General features: G+C 38.3%; 1 protein-coding gene across 1 annotated transcript in view; it reads right to left on the reverse strand.

Annotated features, from left to right (window-relative positions):
• Positions 1-3,483: 3,483 nt before the first annotated feature.
• The window catches only part of si:dkey-196h17.9 (uncharacterized), a 14,207-nt gene continuing 570 nt past the window's right edge, over positions 3,484-17,120 (reverse strand). Inside the window, exons 2-12 of the mRNA XM_055005977.1 lie at positions 15,072-15,238; positions 12,733-13,189; positions 11,877-11,961; positions 11,356-11,460; positions 11,108-11,208; positions 10,884-10,985; positions 10,512-10,629; positions 10,322-10,426; positions 10,075-10,230; positions 8,240-8,361; positions 3,484-6,073 (exon numbers count right to left, since the gene is read on the reverse strand). Coding sequence (XP_054861952.1) covers positions 5,905-6,073; positions 8,240-8,361; positions 10,075-10,230; positions 10,322-10,426; positions 10,512-10,629; positions 10,884-10,985; positions 11,108-11,208; positions 11,356-11,460; positions 11,877-11,961; positions 12,733-13,189; positions 15,072-15,238 — 1,687 coding nt within the window. The 3' untranslated portion in view covers positions 3,484-5,904. The remainder of the gene's footprint in view (positions 6,074-8,239; positions 8,362-10,074; positions 10,231-10,321; positions 10,427-10,511; positions 10,630-10,883; positions 10,986-11,107; positions 11,209-11,355; positions 11,461-11,876; positions 11,962-12,732; positions 13,190-15,071; positions 15,239-17,120) is intronic.

A 17,120-nucleotide genomic window follows, 5' to 3' on the forward strand; every position in this document is an offset into this window, starting at 1 on the left:
TCACGATGCTGCCACCACCATGCTTCACATTATGATGCTGCCACCACCATGCTTCACATTATGATGCTGCCACCACCATGCTTCACATCATGATGCTGCCACCACCATGCTTCACATCATGATGCTGCCACCACCATGCTTCACATCACGATGCTGCCACCACCATGCTTCACATCATGATGCTGCCACCACCATGCTTCACATCACGATGCTGCCACCACCATGCTTCACATCATGATGCTGCCACCACCATGCTTCACATCACGATGCTGCCACCACCATGCTTCACATCATGATGCTGCCACCACCATGCTTCACATTATGATGCTGCCACCACCATGCTTCACATCATGATGCTGCCACCACCATGCTTCACATCATGATGCTGCCACCACCATGCTTCACATCACGATGCTGCCACCACCATGTTTCACATCACGATCCTGCCACCACCATGCTTCACATCATGATGCTGCCACCACCATGCTTCACATCATGATGCTGCCACCACCATGCTTCACATCACGATGCTGCCACCACCATGCTTCACATCACGATGCTGCCACCACCATGCTTCACATCACGATGCTGCCACCACCATGCTTTACATCATGATGCTGCCACTACCATGCTTTACATCATGATGCTGCCACCACCATGTTTCACATCATGATCCTGCCACCACCATGTTTCACATCATGATGCTGCCACCACCATGCTTCACATCATGATGCTGCCACCACCATGCTTCACATCATGATACTACCACCACCATGCTTCACATCATGATGCTGCCACCACCATGTTTCACATCATGATGCTGCCACCACCATGCTTCACATCATGATGCTGCCACCACCATGCTTCACATCATGATGCTGCCACCACCATGCTTCACATCATGATGCTGCCACCACCATGCTTCACATCATGATGCTGCCACCACCATGCTTCACATCATGATGCTGCCACCACCATGCTTCACATTATGATGCTGCCACCACCATGCTTCACATTATGATGCTGCCACCACCATGTTTCACATCATGATGCTGCCACCACCATGCTTCACATCATGATGCTGCCACCACCATGCTTCACATTATGATGCTGCCACCACCATGCTTCACATTATGATGCTGCCACCACCATGCTTCACATTATGATGCTGCCACCACCATGCTTCACATCATGATGCTGCCACCACCATGCTTCACATCATGATGCTGCCACCACCATGCTTCACATTATGATGCTGCCACCACCATGCTTCACATTATGATGCTGCCACCACCATGCTTCACATCATGATCCTGCCACCACCATGTTTCACATCATGATGCTGCCACCACCATGCGTCACATCATGATGCTGCCACCACCATGCTTCACATCATGATGCTGGAGTTTTTATTCTTCAATCACTGAGACACATTCATTGACCTCAGATCATCTTTATTTCACTAACTCTGGGACTTTTAGCACCAAGTTGAATTAGCTGAGCCACCATCAAAGGAGTGAACACTTGTGCATTCACATATTTTGCATTTTTTAATTTTAATTATATTACTTTGGAGAAATCTATTTTCACCTGGGTGACACAGTTTAAGACGCCAACATTACGTCTGGCTGAGGTGATGAGAACACTCTTAGTTCTGGAGGTATTTGGTCAGAAAACAGAGCACTACCTGGGTTCCATCAATACCCAGCTAATAGTTTTTTGAGATTTTAGCACTTAATTAGCAAACCAGCAGTGCACCAGAGTCCTAATTCGGCACTTCAAGTATCCCCCTGAAGGTATTTTCCCCCCAGGAGCTCAGAGGCCACTGGGCAACTTCTTACTCATGGACACTTCATCAAGGGAGATTTAAAACCTCTGATCCTCCCGTTCAAACACCATTAAGAAAATCCACTTCATTGTGATTTACTCAGCCCTGAAACAATTCTGGGAAATCATTGAGCCCTTTGTGTGGGAACAGAGGTGTTTCCAGTTTGCGATTTCACAGTCGGAGCTGCAGCTAGCGGCCGTTCATCAAGGCGGGGGAAGGATGTGAGTCTGCGGGGTGTCGAGGCAAATTACTGTCAGCGTGTCGGGTTTTCCTGCAAGCTGGCCGGCGTTTGAGTGTTGCCGTCCGAGGAAGGATGTGCTCAGGAAGGAGGAGGGTCGCTACGAGTTAGTGAAGGACGAGAAGCTCATTAAAGCTGCTGGAGATCAGCTCTGATGGGAATCGCCAGAATGAGGAGGGACTGAAACCTCCCCGGTGTTTTCCTGCTGTGAGCCACCAGACGATCCGAATAATAACAATGACTCTACAATCAAGTATGTAACAAAGAAATCCCAAACATTAGCAACATAAAATAGTCCAATTCACTGCATTAAAGTGTTTTACAGTAAAAAAAAAAAAAAAAGCTTCACAAAAATAACTTAACAAGAGTAAACAATATGATTAAGACCTTATAGTGTTATTTGTGTTGTGATTTTACCAGATTAATTTACATACGAGGGACTAATAGCCTCCAAAAATTATATTAAATACCACTTTAGCTGTTTTAAGAGCGACAATTTCTGGTAAGTGTTTACCTAATTTCCCTAATTGACCGCAAGTATTAGGACTAATCCTACATATTGCGAGTAAAATAGCATTTGTTGGCTCCAATAATATGGACTTTTTGATAGCTTTCCTACCTAAACGTTCAGATTCAACACCTATTAACCAATAAAGCTAAAATAAGATGGTAAACCCGGCAAACATGCTTACAATGATCTATATTTACATTTATATAGAGAAGTAAGATCCAACCTGAACCTCCCTGTAAGCATCTTGTGTTTACTTATCTTATACCTGAGGATGGAAAATATTAAATATTTTAAATATTAACAAACCTTGTGCAAGAAAAAGATGACTTCCTGCTCTCTTAATCACCTTAAGAAGCCTGTTACTGAGACGAACTCCTGATGTGGTCTTAGTTTAGCAAAGTAATGCCTCCATCTAGTGGACTTTATTGGAAAAACAATGAAGTCAAAAAAAAAAAAAAAAAACACATTTTTATTGAATCATATTAGGTTTATTCATCACATTAGCAAGAAACCCTGCAATCATTCATTGCAAAAGTATTACCATAAAAAATATAGAAGATTACATTAAAAGTGCTGTAAATACTCTGAAGCAGGAAATAGAATCATTACAGTCCAGCTCATACAGAAAGTAGAGTAGAAATTTAGAAAAACATTGCCCTAAAACTGAAATAACAGACTGAGTTTAAGTAAACCTCTGGTTAAGAGAACAATAAAACATAAAACCACCATGCTTCACACAATGATGGTGAAACGACACACAATGATGCTGCCACCACCATGCTTCACACATGATGCTGCCACCACCATGCTTCACATCATGATGCTGCCACCGCCATGCTTCACATCATGATGCTGCCACCACCATGCTTCACACATGATGCTGCCACCACCATGCTTCACATCATGATGCTGCCACCACCATGCTTCACACATGATGCTGCCACCACCATGCTTCACATCATGATGCTGCCACCGCCATGCTTCACATCATGATGCTGCCACCACCGTGCTTTACATCATAATGCTGCCACCACCATGCTTCATATCATGATGCTGCCACCACCGTGCTTCATATCATGATGCTGCCACCACCGTGCTTCACATCATGATGCTGCCACCGCCATGCTTCACATCATGATGCTGCCACCACCGTGCTTCACATCATGATGCTGCCACCACCGTGCTTCACATCATGATGCTGCCACCGCCATGCTTCACATCATGATGCTGCCACCACCGTGCTTCACATCATGATGCTGCCACCACCGTGCTTCACATCATGATGCTGCCACCACCATGCTTCACATCATGATGCTGCCACCACCGTGCTTCACATCATGATGCTGCCACCGCCATGCTTAAAATGTACCATTACTATTTTCTTATTCTGTTTTTATGAATTTTGACTTCTGTTTCTCCCTTCATCTATCTATATTTTAATATTAAATATTTTATTTATTATTATGTTTATTGCATTTATTTATTTATTGCAGTTATTGTATTTTTTCTTGCATTTATTTATTGTATTTATTGCATTCATTTATTTATTGTATTTTTTCTTGCATTTATTTATTTATTGTATTTATTTATTTTGTTGGTCAGTTAATCGTATTTTATTTGGTCTGGCGTTTCCTCGTTTCATATGTTACTTATGACAGCATTTCCTCAGTTCCCGTTTCTTTTAGTCCCTGCTTTCTAACATGATATCGGAGCTTGTTTGCATTACTTTATTCTGTCTGGCACTTTTGTGTTGCATCTCAATTGTATGGAAAGTGCTCTATAAATGAAGTCTGATTGTTTGAAAAACGTTTTGTATTCTAATGGAATCACTGCGTGCTGGTAAGTTAACAGGAACAGATGAAGGTTTAAATGCTTTAAATAAACTCTATTATTGTTGGATTTTTTTTGTAAAAGATTTTTACAGCCATATAAATAAAACGTAATAAATATTAAATAAAAACATGGCATAAAAATCTTTTTTGGAGAACTTTAATGTTTTTTTAAAAACAATACATCTTAACCCTCTGAACTCCAAAGAAATGTTTTGTTTTGTTTTTAATAAATCCTGAAATTACAGCATTTATCAAACCAGAAACTGTAAAAACAGAAACTATCAGTGCCTTTTTAACTGTCCAGTGGTTCATGAATGTATCATGTGTGACGTACAGGACATTCGGGAAAATAGCCAAAAAATGTTTCTTCAAAATCTAATATTCCCTGCATTTAATTTTAAAAAATTACTAAAAATAAGGCACTTGCATGAACCTGATTCTGTAAAAAAACAAAAAAATTGTGCGCTGCTCTGCACAGCTGAGAAATCACGACTGACTCAGCTGTGATTAAAAGTCACAATGCAAAAATTCAAAGACTCTTTTACTGAACTGCAGGCAGTGTTAACTCAGAGCAGAGAGAAGATGATTAAAAACTGTTTAAATGGAAAGTAAAACATATTTTATCCATAAAATAAATTTTAAAACGGCATAACTAGGGGCAAGTGGTTGGAAGATACATCCATCACGGTGAAACATCTTTTCTAGTCGTGTAAAAGGACGTCTAGTTTGTAAAAGTTGTAAAAATGTAAACAGAATATAAACAGTACGCAGAAGCCCTATTTTTTTTTCCAATATTGGTAGCACTTGAAAAAATGCTTCTCCCAGTTTTTTTTTTAATTTCTGTAAACAGAATAATCAAGAGAACTGAACTTTTGTTTTTCTTTCTCATGTTTTCTGTTCATTTTTTGAAACTTTTTTCTATGATTTTTGTCACTCCAACCGTGTCATTTCTGCTTTTAGTCGACTGTTTCTTTAAAGATGCAGGACTTTATATTGCAGTGAAAAACGAGCCACAGTGAGCTAAAATGCGACAGGAGCAAAAGTCGCCCACAAACCTATTGGACTTCCGAGGGTTTTATCTTTTCGTTATGGGAGCTTAAGAAATAAACTCAAGCTCAGCCTGTGACCTCGTGGTCTTTTGCACAATAACAATAAAGTGCAAACATCTCTCAGCGTCTTTAACTCTCCATAAGTTAAACTCAACGTGAAGATATGAAAACGCAAACTTGTAAACAACAAAGAAACCTTTAAAACCAACATATACTAGTATGTGGTCCTCTGTGAGGTTTGCTGTAGTGACAAACAACACCTCAGTACCTTTAAGGTGCATATTTTTATGATTTCTTGGCAATATTGTGCTAAAAAGACTTATTGCATGCAGCTTGTTGGACACAAATGTATCTTGTCTTAAAGCTTCTGAAATCAGTCACTAGTATTTTTTCCTTCTGAGCCTCAACATCAGGCTCAAGAAATGAGTAACGGACTGATGTGAGACTCAAACATGTTGAACACTCGGCTCTTGGATGCAGCAGGTCAGACAGGAGAACCAGGATCCAGAACCGGTTCTGGGTCGGCTGCCGGGCAGAGCCTCCATCACCTCCATCACCTCCCGTTTGGACAGACCCTTCCATCGCAGCAGAGCAGGAAGCAGCTCCAGGTCCTTTCTGCAGGCAACGCAAAAACAGCAGCAGGTTAGAAACACAAAGTTCTCTGGTGACCACGAGAGGAAACCAGGATTGGTTAAAGAACTGAAGAACTTCAGGTGCATCTGAAAACCAGCGACGACGCCCAAAAAAATGGTTTATATACGACTACAGCTGCTTTATCAGGAACAGGGATCAGAAAAATCTATCACAATAAACAAGGAACGTTCCCACAACGTTACCTACAAGTTGTACTACTGTTTTAAGGAAAACGTTTTCATCTAATGCTTAAAAGACGTTTTAGGGACAGTTGTCCTTTCGAATAATATTCCCAGAAGGGTGAGGGCATATGTAGAGGGTGTTTACAAATTATGTTCCAGTATAACAAAGAGAACGTTCTCAAACCAACATTCAAAAAATGTTTTCCAGATGGTTTTGAGGCCTCAGATGACAAAACATCTTTGTTAATGTTCTGGGGATGCTGTTGAGGAACACATTAGGGAACGTTCTTGATACCAAAGAAAGGAACATGTTGGAAGAACATTTAAAACTTTATCCTGCCTTCTAAGAGGAACATTCTGGGAACTAAAAAGAAACGTTTTCCTGAAAGAACTAAAGAAAAATACTAGTTTTGATGTTGTGGAAGGATAGCAGAGAACGTTCTTACAACAGTGACTAACATCAGTTCTAATCATGTTTTAAAGAAAATGTTTTAAAGCACATTTTAGGGATATTTATCATTTTAAATAATGTTAAAGGTTAAATGTTAATGAAGACAAACTGTTGCTAACGGGAACATTTCCCCTCCCATGATCTGAGGATGTTTTGGGGAATTTGTGCAAAATGGTCTAACAATGTCCTTTCAGAACGTTATTCTACATTCAAAGAGAACGTTCTGGGTATTAAGGAAAAGCTTCAATTACTAGAACTTCATAGAACTTTCTAAGACTGATGTTAGAACAAAAAACTACTGCTGGGATCCCAAACCTGGGAAAACTCAGGACTATTTGTGTGAAATTTTACTACTTTGTATTAACTTTTTTTTTTTACTATTTTATGGAGCATAGAGAAAAATTACAGACATCAAACCTGAAAAAAATGTATAAAGAAAGCAAAATATGATTTAAATTTTAGAATATTCAGTAGACACTGTCTGCTCTGATGGCAGCTTGTTAATGAGCTCCTTGAGGTTTTCACCTGCTAACAGTCAACAGGTGAGTCTTGTTAGATGTTAACTGGTGGGATTTTGCAGTCATGTTGCTGCACAGCAACAGGCTCTGTTAAACTACTGCAGAAATCCATTATATGACAAGAACTACTCAGCAAAGTAAAGACAAATGACAGTTTCTTGTTACTTTAAGACATGAAGGTCAGTCAGTCAGATAATTTCATGAAAGTTTCCTCAAAAAGCTCCAAACACAGTGGAGAAACTGGTTCTGATGAGGAGAACAGATTAGATCCACATCAGTGCAAGCAACAAATTACAGAGAGAATAAGACTTTAATGGTGGAACGGCTGCAAAAAAACCAAGAAGAAGAAGAGAACTGCTCGGACCCGGAGGTAGTTGAAGTGGATTTTAGACCAGCTGAAATCTGAATGCAGAGAATGGACTGTGATGCTGTTGGAGATTTACTTAAAGTTCAAGGTAACCAGCATTACCACTACAACACTTCCAATGCTTGCCAAGATCCACTTACTGGTGCAACGGTTTTGGTGCTAGACCTTCATCAGACAAACTATTTGACTGTTTAATGTCAGTTTTAGGGCAATGTTTTTGTGTTATTCACTTGACTGAAATAAATGTGAGGAGCTTCTTTGAGTTTAAAAAAACGTATCTTAGAAAGGATTTGACGACTCAATCCAAAATTTCAATACATAACAGTAGTTTATAATGAGAAAAGAGTTTTAAAAAACGTTGTTATATCTGTAATCACAGTTTTAGGTTTTGTTGAAACAGCTAACTCATGGATATGTCAACTTTGCTTCATTTTACAACCCTTTGGTGAAAACTTCATGAAGCTGAGTCTTCAAAGTTACTTTTAAAGCAAAATTTTAAATGCATTTTTTCTTCTTTTTTGCACTTTTTCTCTCATTAAATTGCTCCAGTTGAATAACTTCATATTTTTGATGTTTTTAGTTTTGTCTACTTTTGACTACAGCATAATAAATACCATCAGATGGTTTTACCTCTGTTCATTGCAGTCTTTCTCTATGTGAGCCATCGTGATCTTCAGTGCATCGATGTCTTTACACTCCACAACATCTGGAATCTTCAGCAGGATCCGGTTCCACTGTTGGACTCCAGGAGCCTGATGGAACATAATAAACACACACAGGTCAGAAATTTAGATAAAATTAGGATGAATCTCACAACGGGTAACATGCAGTGTAAAAATGTGGTTATATCAGTAGAAACTATAAAAATAAACAAGAAATATACATCAATATTGTTGATATTGTGCAGATTCTTCCATGGCTAGAAACACTGACTAGGAATTAGTTGGCTGGAAATAAACAAGGAAGCAAGGAAATAAAATACAACTAAAAAATATAAAAAATAATGATAATATATAAACGAAATATAGAAGAAAATGAGCAAAAAAACTGAAAAGAAAAAAAAATGTATAAAACAAATATAGAATAAAATTTGCAAAAAATAAAATAAAACTCAAAAATATAAATAATATTTTTAAAAACAAAACCAATCTATTTTCGCAACAGTGGGTTTTACAGGGGGGCTGCACAGTGGTATAGTGGTTAGCACTTTCGCCTTGCAGCTAGAAGGTCCCTGGTTCGCATCCCGGCTTTCCCGGGATCTTTCTGCATGGAGTTTGCATGTTCTCCCTGTGCATGCGTGGGTTTTCTCCGGGTACTCCGGCTTCCTCCCACAGTCCAAAAATATGCTGAGGTTAATTGATCATTCTAAATTGCCCGTAGGTGTGAATGTGTGAGTGCTTGTTTGTCTATATATGTGGCCCTGTGACAGACTGGTGACCTGTCTAGGGTGTCCCCTGCCTTCACCTGAGTCAGCTGGGATAGACTCCAGCCCCCCCATGACCCTAGTGAGGATTAAGCAGTGTATAGATGATGGATGGATGGATGGGTTTTACAGGGTTCATGTCACACAGAAAGACTCCAATAATACACTTGTAGGTGTTAACGGCTAGAGCTGACAGTGCTATGCTACAGCTATTGCTAAAAGGTTAGCTGTGCTTCTTAGCCTGCAGCTAACGCTATCTGGAGCACTTTAACGTTGCTCTTCAGTCATACTAACTTTAACAGTCTCTTCTAACTCACTCTGCCGAGAAACAACCTGCACAAACTGAATAAAAAGCAAAAAAATCGCCAAGAATCAGGACAATAGCTGCTTTCTCAGTGGTTAAAGCTATGCTAACGGCTAGCGGCTAAGCTAGGCGGCAGCTGCAGATTAACCTGAAATAGAGTCTGGAAAACAATCTTTACTAATGCTTTAAGATCTGAAATGGCAACCTGGGGGAATAAATGTAAGGGAAGAGTAGTTATTGATCGCAGTCAATTCATCTTGAAGTCAACAGAAGAGCATCATTGAGTCACGTAGTGTTCAAATGACATCACTCCAATTTCTATTATAAATATTCAGTCATAGTAGTCTTTATTAACAAACCTAGTTATGAATGATAGCTTTAGAGCATCACATGCTGTTAACACAATATTTAATGTATTTATGTATAAATTTACATGCTGTTAATAACTTTTCATGCTTATCAGATCCAATTATCTGCCTTTCTTTTTTACCAATAATTTATATTGACATGGGCCATAAAAGAGTATATCAGTCAATCCCTAATACTGACATAGAAATACTAATATTGTACAGATGTATATAGTATAGAATTGAAATGAAATTTCGTTGTATATGAAAATGTGCAATGACCAATAAAGATTGACTGATTGTTTAGAAATGGTGTAGATGTTCAGATTTTTTACATTCACATCAGAACAAGCTGTGTGTGCAGATATTAACAGCATCATGTTGGTCTCACCAGGTTGGCCATGATGCGGTGAAGATGTTCTGCATCCTCTTGGACCGTTTGCTCCACGTCTGGGTTCCAACATCTCTGCAGTTTACGTCGACTGCTCTGGAGGAGATGCTTCAGGTAAACATGAGCCATGCTCTTATAGGCCTCATTAATCACTCTCTGAGAAACACAGTGACAGGCAGTTTAATTCAATGCAACACTAAAGATTTAAACTCAAAAATATGGGGAAAAAAATGGAGGAATATCTCACATTTTGTTCATCCAGGACGTACCACAGTCTGGGGAAAAGATTCTCCAAAGTAGCAAACAGGTAGAGGCGCTTGCTGTTTGATTTGAAGTACTTTTTGAGGTGGCTCTGCAGGACGGAAACACAGAAATACATGACTATATTGTAATATTTAGAAAAATTTTCTACAATTGTGGTGAAGCTGAGCGGTTACCTCAGCGAAGTGATCTACGATTTTCATCAGAAGCTTCAAAGTAAAAGCCTCAATGTCTTCAAGAGTTTGGATGAGAAGGGAAGTTTCAATTTCTTTGCCTTCAGTAAGAACGTGCTGCCTGAAAACAAACATGTAAACAAAACAGGCATCCACATTTATAACCAGTTTACCTTCATATTTATTAATGAGAATATAAATTTATATTGGTTCATCCTGCAGTGATTGAGCATTTTAATTTAATTATTTCTTTTTGTGGTGCTTTTTTTATTATGCACCATGTTTGCAGATTCTATATGCAATAAAGGGCATATTTTTAAAAAATAAACTGATTTAATATCTAGTAGAGAGACACACAAATTCTTTAATTCTCACCTGAGTTCTTTACAAGTTTTCAGAGTCCTGAGGAAGTGAATAGTTTGTGGTTGGTCCACTTTGGCTTCACCTCCAAGAAACTCCTTCTGCTCTGCAGCGTACCTGCAAAACAAACACAACACAGGGTTTAAACAATACGACTTTGAGTGTTCAGTGCATGAGCAAAACCCAGAGTTGAAGCTATTTATTAATCTTTTATTTCTGGATTCACACTAAACTCTCACCTCGTCACAAATGGCAGCAGCTCTCGGAAACAAACGTCCTGAACTTGATCACGCAGCTCTGAGCTGATTCTTGCTGCCTCTCTGGGCATAGCAGCTACGTACTGTAAAGAAACAGGAAAATATACTAATATATAGCAAGTAAAGAGACAGAAAAGGTCATGAAATCATTCTCAGAAGTCATAAATAGATGCTCTGAAACACAGATAGAAGCTGATCAGAGTGATGTTCCCTTAGATCTTAGTTCATACCTGAATAGTGTCCAGATAAAGTCGTACATAGGCCTCCTCACTGTTACAGCATCGTTGGCCGCTTTCATTCTGCAGGATTCTTTTTAGGGTCTCTCTGATCTCCTTCTGTGGATGAAAAAAGACACAGAAATTCATAGTAAGCTGCTTTTTCAAAAGATATATAAAAGAAAGTCACCTTTTGGCAACAACCAGGTCTATCAGAATTTTCAAACTTGTGGTTTTGGGTGAGTTCCCTCAACAGCTACCAGCTGGATGGTCAGGAAATGTTCTGCAGAATGAATTGTAATCATGTCTGAACCTCATCAGAGCAAAATTTCCCTTTGATTTATAGTCAAATATCCATGCTTTGTAATTGTTGCTGAGGGTCATTCAGAGTAGATCAAGTTTGTGCAGTAGCAGCTCCAATACTTTGAAACTGCCTCTATTTCCAATCAAATCTTCCTCCTCTGTTCATATTTTCTAGAAAAACCTCCAGATGTACATATTTTCAATGGCCAACAGAGTTAAAGTTTTCTTCTTACCTGCGCGTGTTCCAGTAGTTTCTCCTTTGCTTGTTCTTCCCATTGGCTGAAGAGCTGGTCGTCATGACGACCGAGAACCTCATGACTGACAAAGAACCAGAAAATACCAATGTGAGAACCAACAACCAGAACCAGTTCTTCCACTTCTGTATCTAATATTGTTAGAGGCAGTTGAACTTAGCGCTTAGCGCCACCCAAGATAAATGTGATTGGTTTAAAGAAAAACAAACGATCCACAGTGTTTTCTCCTTTTAGCTGAATGACAATGAGGTGGAGTCAGACCACTCTACAGCAACTACTGATTTGAGCGAGGTATGTCCCCAAGCCTGATTGTAAGATTGGGATTGGGGCCAGTTATGGGAATGTTTAAGCGATTGGTATCGGCACATAGAAAGATGAAAACAGCAGCAAATAATGTCTTTAGATATTGTGTATTGTGTTATTAATGTAAGATCATTAATCTAGCCTGTCCCAGCATAATTCAACACTTGTTTGATGGCCGGATGTAAGCTTTACAGAAGTCTTTGTCAGGATGCTCCTTTACTAGCAAAAGTCCCACAATGCTCTCTGCTTGCCAACACAAAACTGCCCATCTCTTCTGGTTGCTACAGTGTTAAATGGCAAAAGGCGCCACCTGGTGGAACAGTCATTCACTACAGCTGATCTAGACTAGTTGAAGGAATTAAAATGGTATTGGGTATCAGCAAATGCTAAATATTAAATGAAAACCTTGATAGGGAGATTTCTAACTTGAGCTTTACCTTCTCTACCATATCTTTATCACAGTAAAATCAAAAAACAGCTGTGAGATCTAAAATAAATACGGTTAAATGGAGGTAAATGGGCAGATAGATACCTCAGATATGTATGTACGACCCAGTTCATCAGCACGAAGGAGCTCTTGAAGGAGCTGACGTTTTGGACCAGACTGTGCAGGTGATTAAAAGTGTGACGGTTGTAGCAGTCGACCAGACATCTCATCAGCCCCTTGGACTCGAACAGAGGACCGAACCTCTCGAACTTGCTGAGCACTTCCTTCTCCATGTCTGACAGATGCAGCTGAAGGTTTTGGTCCAGATCTGCAGGAGGCTTCGGGAAAATCTGGGACAAGAATCTTCGTACGAGGTGAACAACACGTTGTTGCATATCGTGTCGACCTGAGCAGCAAGATCCGTCCTCAGGGGTGGTGGCATCAGAATACTTCCCGAGAAGCTCAAATAGCTCCTGAAGAAAGACGTCTTTCTCCTGCTGCAGGTGTTCTTCCTCCTCAGTGTTGACGGTGTTCTGAACCAAGGGCTCGGCTACAGTGTATCCTGTAAAAGATATGAAAAGGGATTATTCATGGACACCGAATCCCTTTTTAGGGGGTCGTGTCTCATTTTTTGATTGGTCTTGTCCACATCACAGAGCAGTTACAATAATCACTTTTGGAATAAACCAAACACAGAAACTTTAAAAGCTTAACTGGAGTCCAAGCTCTTAGTGAGTCCATTTCATTTAGTGCTAATGTTACACTTGGGTTTGTAATTGCTGCTTTCTGTCATTTTCCAACACGGTTTTCCAACGTTTTCACTCACTGTTTACTTTAGTTTTCGAAACCGAAAGTCTGACATGGTTAGTTCAAGGGCCGTCAACAATTCTTTCCATTTTTACAGCTCTTGGTTCTGATAAATGGTGTAAGTTTGGCAGTTGTTTTGATTTATTAACTTCTTTAAAGGTGCCTTTAAAAAATCTGCCGGTGGGTTTTGGAGGCGCGGCAGGATTACTGCACAGGAAACAAAGGAATTTCTACTCCTGTTGTTCTTGAACTACAGTTCTTATCACGGTTTAGTGACTTCTTATCAAATATTTTTCCCAGAAGTTTGACTAAGGTAGGAATGGGCCGAGCTTGGAAAAAATGACGTAACATTTTCGATGGATGATTATGAAACTGTTCAGCGTGCAGACATTGGCTTCAGCTGAATACTGGTTTGGAGGATATGTGTAGCTTCCAGACAATGACTTCTAGTGACTTTGTTGGCACCATGATGTTTTGTTTAACCACAAGGCATTCACTGATCTACTTCTTAGCTTTTCCATTCATCATAAGAAAGTGGAAGAACCGATTCGTTTACTACAATAAAAATTGGAGCCGATGATAACACGACTGGCATCACAGAAGAAACTGTATCGGCTGTTTTCTTTACGCTCACACGTCCAACACAACAATACACCGCCCACTACAGTTACATATCAATCCAGGGATGGGTGATAATGCGCAGCACGCCTCATTAAAGTAAGGCTCGCTCCAGTCTAGTGATTAGTGGGTTGAATTATGACATCGCTTTGATTTGGTTTTATCTTTTCTATGTACACTACCGTTCAAAAGTCTGGGGTCATTCAGAAAATTCCATGTTTTCCATGAAAACTCTCGCTTTTATCCATGTGCTAACATAACTGCACGGGTTTTCTAATCATCAATCAGTCTTTCAACACCGTTAGCTATAAATGCTTTTCTTTCAAAAATAAGGACACTTCTAAGTGACCCCAAACTTCAATGGTTGTGTGTGTGTTTTTTTTGTTTAAAGATTTTTGCATAAGGCAAGAATTTAAATGGACTTCTGCAAAATGCAGTTTTCACAAAAAAAGCAACAATAAAGACTTCAGATAAGGACAGAAGCATATGAAGACCATTAGAATAAATAAAAATACAATCAAAATAAGCATTGTGCAAGAGAAACCAGACTTTTTGGAACCTAGAGATTGAAGTGTGTTTCATTAATTCTCATATCAGTCGACTGAACAGACAGGTTCTGGTCTTAACCACTTTCTAGGAAAGGTGTTTACAATCTGTAATAGGTTTGTAGCATGAGAGAAAGGAAAATCTTGCAAAACCTTATATATATGAAATTGTTCATTGCTAAGACCAAAACATGTGATAATGGTTTGCTTCAGAGAACTCACACTGACTTCCGCTCCTGTTAGATTTGATCTTATCAGTCGGTGTGGTTCACTGTGTTTATACGCTCCTTATCTGTGGCTTTTATTCTTTAAATCTCATCTTAAGAGAAACAGATCTGATTTTAGAGAAGTGAAGCACAAAAGTCAAGCACTTCAAACTTGAACTATTTAACAGAATTTAATGGATACATTGACAGTTTAACGTTCAGACAGTCCAGAAACAAACAGCTCTTCTATTATTAATGACGTTCTTACCGTCCTGCAGGTTGTTGTTGTTCTTTTCCACCAAACATTTCTTGCTGTCGCTCCTCTTTGGTTTCTTCCTGTCCTTGACTGCAGAAATAAACTTTCTCATCTTTCCTTGTAACATTTCCAGCTCCTGTCCGTCTGCACTGTTCTCCTTTTGCAGAGAGTCAGCTGCTCTGCAGGGTTTTATAAAGACCCATGGAGGGATTTTCCCATAAGATCATCTCCACTGTACTTTCACTTTCCTTTCATGACAGCAATTTGAAAGTTGTTGTGTCACATATAACACCTACAACAAAAACATAAACGGTTGTAGTAGTAGTAGGGGTAATAATTAACTGTAATGTTATAATTACTCTTGAATTTTAATTTTTGGAGTGTGAAAACGGGAGCAGAGGTGAAAGAAGCACTCAAAGCTTTATGTGAATGTACCAATACAACAGTGTAGAAATACTCCGATACTAGTGAAAGTAATGAATTTACAATTTATACTACAGTACAAAAGTATACACAAATGTACCTAAAGTACTAAAAGTAAAAGTACTCGATATGCAGGATGGTGCACTTCAAATGAATGATAATTTTGGGTTATAATTATTAAAGTATCATCACTTTGAAGCTGAGGCTGGTAAAGGGGATCTTTTTATATGCTGCTGTTCTTCTTCTTCTTCTTCTTCTTCTTCTTCTTCTTCTTCTTCTTCTTCTTCTTCTTCTTCTTCTTCTTCTTCTTCTTCTTCTTCTTCTTCTTCTTCTTCTTCTTCTTCTTCTTCTTCTTCTTCTTCTTCTTCTTCTTCTTCTTCTTCTTCTTCTTCTTCTTCTTCTTCTTCTTATTATTATTATTAATAATAATAATAATAATAATAATATATTTGTTATCATTATTGTTGTATTGTATTGTATAAATAATAACAACAACAATAATACCAAATAATAATTATTATTACATTAATCAATAAAAATGCATCAAAATGTACATATAATGTATTAATAATTATATTATTATTAATAATAATAATAATAATAATAATAATAATAATAATAATACGCCATTTATTTGTGATAATATTTTGCATTAATAAACTAAATCTGCAAGATAACGACTGAATAAAGTTAAAAAAATAAATCTAGTGGAGCAAAAACTACAACGTTGACTTCTACAACATCTGAGAATGAAAGTATAAAGTAGCAGAAAATGTGCATTTTCTCAAATACAGTTCTTAAGTAGATGTGTTTTCCATCACTGACATTTTTTTTCAAATTTTCAACATATAATCACTTTTCCCTAAATAAAATAGTAGCACAGAAACAGCTAGTAATGGATCATGTGGTGGGATTTATTTATTTTTCTTTGTGAAATATGATTAAAGAATCAGCTTAAATGCATGCCAGATAAAAGTTAGTTTTTGTTTTTTAAAAATTCATGTTGGTATTTTTTCTTTTACTTAATTTTTCGACATGCAGACACTTTGAGAACAAGTCAGCTCCACTTTATCTTGTATACAAACAATGTTTTATAGTTACTCATGCATCAAAGTAAATCACAGCCTGAAAGCTTCATTCTTTACGCCTTAGATAAACAAATGTTTGCATCAGTTACTTTCTTTGTTCATTCTGCTTCCTGAAGGGAGAAAACAGAAGGAAAGCGAATGAGGCATCGTTTGCCCGCAGGAATGTTTCTACTAATGGCTGTTCAACGGATGAGGCAATGTGAGGCTGAGTCATGAATCGAAAAGTGCAAATGGAAAAACGTGGATTGTACACTACACTATAAATATATTTAAAAATCTGTAATGAAAAACTGGCAGCAAGAGTGACACAAAAACTATGTTAAAAAATGTGAAATAATGTAACCTTCAGAAACTGTAAAAGCTGTGAAAATGAGGGCAAATATTTTTTTGAAGTAACATTTTTAGCTGATTTAAATACAGTAAACAGTTTAATTCAACATGTGCAAAATTTATGTGGATTTTATTTACAGTTTTGTATTTTTTTTTATTATACTTCATTTGTGTGGTCTGAGTAAATATCATCAGTAGTTTAACAGAACAGGATAAATCT

The sequence above is a fragment of the Amphiprion ocellaris genome, chromosome 20, assembly GCF_022539595.1.
Source record: "Amphiprion ocellaris isolate individual 3 ecotype Okinawa chromosome 20, ASM2253959v1, whole genome shotgun sequence".
NCBI classification, from domain to species: domain Eukaryota; kingdom Metazoa; phylum Chordata; class Actinopteri; family Pomacentridae; genus Amphiprion; species Amphiprion ocellaris.